Genomic DNA, 6,536 nt, shown 5'->3' with positions numbered 1-6,536 from the left:
TAACTCAACTCCCTAAGAGTTGAATAGACACTTCAAACATTTCCTGTGTAGTATAAAGGATTGTATAAAGAAGTAGGTGTATAAGTGAGTGTTACTTATAGGTTGTTACAATCAACTTTACAATCAATAAAGATTAAAATGCTTTTGCTAAAATAGCAAGAAAACCATGAATAACCAGTAAAATCCCTCTGGGTCAGGGCAGTGCACAACACCTTGTATCTCTTTGATACACGCATCTGTTAAACAGGCGCTTGAGCTGGTAGGACATCAATAGACGCTGCAATTCTAACATCAAAGAGTTCAGCTGAAAGTTGTGGGGCGCTCACCGGCTCCGTGCGGCCGCAGGGCCTTCAAAGGTTTGCTACCCCACTATTCATGTTTGAACAGACTGCAGCGTTTATCTATTGTAGCGGGTTCTCCATTCTCCTGTGAAGTGTTTTCCCCGGTGTAATTGCCGACATTGCCCCCCTCTATCTGAACAGCACCAGGCTGCGTTGGCAGGCAATCACAGCAAAGGTTATTGGCTATGTAAGGAATGAACTCAGGCTTAGCCTTTTTATACTTCATTGTTGTTGTTGTTGATGATGTTGTTATTATTATATTATTGTTATTATTATCATCATTATTATTATTATTATTTAGTGCCGCTATTGTTGATGCAGAAAATGTTCACTTTTATTATAGCCTGCCTGATAGTTGTAGGCACTGGAATGTGCTAACCTTGCCGACCAAGTATACTGTCTGCTAAATAAAGCCTAATTTTAAATGGCGTGTTTGAATTCAACTTTTCAAACGTATGCCTACTTGTAAAACTTTGTGACCAGTATCTTTAAAACTCACCCTCTGAAAAGTCGTCACTTTGTGTCTGGACACCTTTGGAGCTGAGAAGGCGCGCTGTGCCGTCGTGTTGTGCGTTCAGGACCTCGGACAGCGACTGCCGCGTGCTCTGTCGGCTCCGCTGGCTGGAAAACACAGTGGGGCGCGTGGCCGTCTTCTTTCTGCCGTGGTCCGATTCGGGGGCCGAGTGACTTCTTTCCGTGTCGTCCTGCGGTTCCGAGCCTACTTTGATGAGAGCGTTGCGTGTTCGCGTGAGAGCAGAGGTGACAGATCCCATACCTCTGTGTTCGCGCGCTGGATACCCAATAATGTCCTTAACGTTTACGCGGTGATTTACTGGGTGGTATAACGTCTGATATAACTTGCAAAAAGAGTCATACTATTGCTTATCAGTAAAATGATATAAGAGTTTTAAGGCACTGAATAACCTAAACAGCAGGTTTCCAAACCAACTTCTTTAAGTCAAGCCAGTTGATGAATGATGAAGCATCGACGACTGACTATCCCAAATGAGTGTGCCCTGCATTTTTGTAAGTCCGAAAGCTAAAAGGGGTGGCCTGAAATTGCCTTTGTACCATCATCGCTCCTTCCATGACAGGTGTCGTCACTCGAACAAAGTTGCAGTCTAGCACACACTGCCGCTCGGGGCTATACCGGCAACGTCAGCAACCCTTAAAGTTTGACAACGGTTCCCTGCCTGTTCTGTAACACTGCAATAACGCAGTTTGTACAGCTCCCCTCTGATTAATTAATTTGTAACTCTAAAGAAATAAAAACATAATTAAAAAAACGCTTTTTTTTTTGTACCGCGCGGATCTTACACCATCGACAGTGCTGTTTCCCGTTTCGTGCTCCAAAGGAAATACCGCCTCGTTCTATCAAGGGAGCACGTGGCTACCTGTTGTTGTGAGTCCAGGGGGGAAAGAAGGAAGTCTCATTGGTAACAACAAAAGCACCTTGGCCAAGCACCCCCTATCGCCCATCACTGGTATTTCGCAATCCCATAAATTACACAAATACATACACAAATATATACACAGATCATGCTTTCCCCTGAGGAATGTAGTGTGTGAACTGTACTGGTGCAAAATGTGCAAATGATGTCCCCTGAAGTGTGCTATGGCACAGTGAGTTAATGCACTACTATACCATATTCTGGCCAAGCTGTCCATGGTGACCCAGGTTCGAGTCTGTGCTGGGTCATTTCCTAACCCTCCACCATCTTCCTCTCCCACATGCTTCCTGTGTCTATCTTCAATAAAGGCAATGAAAGCCCATATAAATAGATTAAAAAACCTCCTATGAGTCGGTGAAGCAAAAATATGTAGTACCGATTTTGTTTTTACTTATTCATTGTTTGTTTTTTTCTTTCTTTCTTTTCAATGTATGGTGCTTAAATGAATGTACAGATTTGTGTAGAATTTTTAACAGTGTGTGATTTTATTGTTGGACCCCAGGAAGAATAGCTGGGTTTGCGCCCAGCTAATGGGGATCCTAATAAACTAAACTAAACTAAACATAAAACCCATTGATTTTACTTGACCCTGCTCTTCATACTCGATAATAATATTGTGATTTGTGTGACAGTACACATGCATAGCAAAGTAACAGCCTCTTCTGATGTCTGTATCAGTGGTTTTCAAAGTGGGGGCAGGGGACCCTTGGGGGGCCGTATGGAGGTGCTAGGGGGGTCGCTGCTGGTTGGCAGGAAAAATACAGCACGACAAAATAAATAATAATAATATTAAACTGAATAACTAACATTAAACAGAGTAAACCAAAAATGAGCTATGCAATATATCCGATAATAATAAGAACAGCATTATAGTGATATATTGTATCTGTAAACATCATACTAGCCTACCGGTATTATTATTTTTCTTTTCTGTACATTGGGACACCGAAAAAAATTGTGTGGCTTGACCCATGTAAGGGGGGCCTTGGCTGAAATATACCAGTATATGGGGGGTCTTGTCATGCTAATGTTTGGAAACCCCTGGTCTGTTTTATCCTTCTTTTCCGGTCAGCTTTATCCTCCTGCTGTACCCCCGGATGTCCATAAGGTGGCAATGCCGCACACAACTTCCTGCTCTGTGCTCATCCCACTAGAGCAGAGATCAGCAGAGTAATCATTTGTTTTATACCCATTTTAATATGGGAAAATTTTCTGTATACATTTTAATTATTTTTTGTATAGTTTTTGTTTGATTGTCCTGGTCTGTCTTGAAGTGTATTTGTAGTATCTGTCTTGTGTTTATTTGGACTGTGTCTGGACAATAAACAGAAATGAAGTGAGTTGAATTGAAGTGACTATTATATAGAAATAGGATGTATAGATGTGTTGTGGCACAGATATGCCATCTGTGTTATTACCTTTAGCCTTCTGTGATTTGTTGTGTGGGCAACACACACAAGTCTCTTCCTATACAGTACGTCCGGGTATGCCTACTAAGCATTACATTTTTTACATTACATTTAGCAGACGCTTTTGACCAAAGCGTCTTACAAGGAAGACATTCAAGCGAATGCAGAGTGATTGGTCAGTACAGAATACAGTAGTGTACAAGTAATGTGGAACAAATAGAGCTGGAGACAAATAGTGGAGGACCTACTGTATGATATGTAGTGCAGATTAGTATCCATGATATGAGGTGAGTAGAGTTTGTTGTTATGCAGGGAAGCTTTCTCGGAAGAAATTAGTCTGGGATGACCCTGCTCTTGCAGCAACTGGTCACTTATTCCACTATTGAGAAACAATGACAAATCTGTTTTGACTGGGATTGCCTTGTGTGAATATGGGTTAGCTATGCTGACTTGAACAAGGATATGCATAAGTTTCTTGTGCCATTTAATTATCTCTGGTGGCATTTATTTACAGGGACTGGATCTGGTACCTGACTTGTACTGTATATGATGTGCATGCTGTATGTGGGAAGGGTGGCTAGAGGAAGGGGGTGTATGCAATGCTTTATGTGTGTATTTATGTTTTGAGCAATGGAGTGAATGTACATTTATGTTTTTATGGTGAGATCAAAGACAAATTTCAAGCTTACATGACAATTAAGTCTATTCTCTATTCTATTTATTTGTATCCCAAATCATCTCTTGGCAATACATATAGTGGAAAAAGCTAGAAAACAAATGACATCAAGTGAAAGAGGGAAATAGCAATTTTATTTCCATAGTTCAGTAGTACAGAAAAGTCTTCTTTTTATTTGCGCCAACTAAGACTCATAGCAAAAGCATTATGTCAGTATAACTGTGCTGGTCCTAGAAGCATAGGACTCTCACTGTCTCCCTCTGCCTCTCTCTTACAAACATACTTGTACAAACACGTCAAAAGAAAAAAGTTTACCCCACACTTACTTGACAGTTCATTTATTATCAGAGTGATCAGTGCATTTCTGATGATGCACACAGGTGACACACGTTGATCACTCTGACAATAAATTAATAAATTTAAACCAGCATTTGGTAGACCTTTTTCTTTTCGATAGTTTAAACACCATCCTTGAACTTTGAACTTGCACATACAAACACATGTTAAACACTTCAATCCGACTCGACTTGGCTTGGCTTACTTAACTCTGCTCCATCAGCCGAAAGGCACTTCTTTAAAAACAGGTTCTTCTATTGCTCAGGTTTCTGATTCGGGGCATTTTCACACCTAGTCCCCTTTAAGTGAACCAAACTCAGTCCGACAGCAAAAGGATTCAGTCCCGTTTTTGTTCATATTGTGAGTGTATTGCAAAAAGAACCGGCTGCTCTTTCTGGTCCAGTTAGACTTTTATGGTGTGTCAGTCTTCTTATGATCACACCTGGTCCTCTACAGCTCTATTGAGGTCATTACACCAAGTCACAAGTGTAACTTGTCAGGAATCATAAGCGAACTGTACTGAGACCACGTCAATACAGGTCTAAGTACGGTTCACTTCTGACGGGGGTCTGGGTGCTGAGTTACAGGTCTGAGTTTGCTTAAATGGCTGACAGGGACCAGGTGTAAAAACAACCTAAGTCACATTGCTATATTGATGCACTCTCTGTCTCTGTGCTGCGCTGTGTTTGATGGGCAGAGCTTAGCAGCAAGTGGAGCTCATAGCTTCTACAGCTCAAAAAAGGAAATCCGTTTCTCTGTCTGGCTGCCATTGCTTTGCAAGCGTGCATGTAATTATGTATCTGCGTTCAGCATGCCGTCCATCAGAGGCCTCTCAGTCCAAGTCACTGTGGTTGTGAGTTGACTCGTTGATGACCTGTAGTGAAAAACACACACTTCAAATCATTGCAATATGTATATATCCTGTGTTTATCTGACATATATGTGACTATATAATGAAGGATACAACAGGAATGAATTATCAGTATCAGTATCAGTATCAGTAATCAAACACTGTAATACAACATTATAAGGTCACTGATATTTTACTGAGATTGTGTTACTTTGTCTGTGGAGGTGTAAAAAGTAGAAGTAGAAGTACCGTTACAGTAGTATGATATTACAATGTTGCAACTATGTGATATTACAGTAATGGTGTTGTAATTACATCTGTAACAGCACCTTACAGCACTGTAACAGTACTTTATAAATATCTGATTTATAGATATTTATCTAGCGGGCCGCAGAGGAGTGCAGAGTCTCTCCCTAATGAAGGCCTAGGATCGAAAGCTTGCAAGTGAAGTAAAGCTTTGCACAAAAAAGATCTGACGTGCGCAGAAACTGCAGATTGTTTCCTTTTTGTACAGAAAGGCTAATGTCTACCGTCGTCCTACCTTGGGCACTTGTAAGGGTATTACTACCTGTTTACTAGTGACTACAAACGCTTATTAGAAGAACATTATTCTAAAGCGTTACCACAAAAAAGATCTGACGTGCGCAGAAACTGCAGATTGTTTCCTTTTTGTACAGAAAGGCTAATGTCTACCGTCGTCCTACCTTGGGCACTTGTAAGGGTATTACTACCTGTTTACTAGTGACTACAAACGCTTATTAGAAGAACATTATTCTAAAGCGTTACCACAAAAAAGATCTGAAGTGTGCAGAAACTGCAGATTGTTTCCTATTTTGTACAGAAAGGCTAATGTCTACCGTGGTCCTACCTGTCCATCTCTTGTCTCGATGGTCTTGATGAGCACCTTCTTGGGGCCTCCTGCTCCTGAAGAAACCATCTCTAGTGGTTTGGACTCCACCATGGATTCTGCAGAGACAAGGTTAAACCACACTTATTGATCAGCGGGAAGAGAGAGATGCATGAAGAGGAGGCATGCACGTTAAAAGTATTAAATTAGTTGGAGTCTGTCGAGTTGATCAACACTACCGCTTTATTGACAGGATGAGGGGAAAAGTTTGTCAAGAAAGTGCATACACATCAAAAGTATTAAATTAGGTGGACTCTGTGGAGTTAAACTACAACACTTTATTGACAGGAAGCAAGGAAAGGTTTGTCAAGAAAACGTATGCACATCAAAAGTATTAAATTAGGTGGATTCTGGAGAGTTAAATAACACCACGCTTTATTGACAGGAAGCAAGGAAACGTTTGTCAGGAAAACGCATGCACATAAAAAGTATTAAATTATATGCTGGACTCAAAGAAGACGTAAAAGGATATCAGCACACTAAAAGCTGAATTCGATAAAATATTTCAACAGAGGTCAAAAGGTCAAGGTTTGAGACAAACAGGACACCTCAAGTGGCACCCAGTG

At 40.9% G+C, this 6,536-nt stretch overlaps 1 protein-coding gene across 1 annotated transcript in view; it reads right to left on the bottom strand.

The window, feature by feature from the left end:
• Positions 1 to 3,961: 3,961 nt before the first annotated feature.
• viml (vimentin like) overlaps positions 3,962 to 6,536 on the bottom strand; it is a 13,475-nt gene continuing 10,900 nt past the window's right edge. Inside the window, exons 8-9 of the mRNA XM_063218967.1 lie at positions 5,932 to 6,029; positions 3,962 to 5,087 (exon numbers count right to left, since the gene is read on the bottom strand). Of these exons, the coding sequence (XP_063075037.1) occupies positions 5,046 to 5,087; positions 5,932 to 6,029 (140 nt within the window). The 3' untranslated portion in view covers positions 3,962 to 5,045. The remainder of the gene's footprint in view (positions 5,088 to 5,931; positions 6,030 to 6,536) is intronic.

This window comes from Engraulis encrasicolus, chromosome 16 (assembly GCF_034702125.1).
Source record: "Engraulis encrasicolus isolate BLACKSEA-1 chromosome 16, IST_EnEncr_1.0, whole genome shotgun sequence".
Taxonomy (NCBI): domain Eukaryota; kingdom Metazoa; phylum Chordata; class Actinopteri; order Clupeiformes; family Engraulidae; genus Engraulis; species Engraulis encrasicolus.
This window is presented reverse-complemented; position numbering and strand designations above follow the sequence as displayed.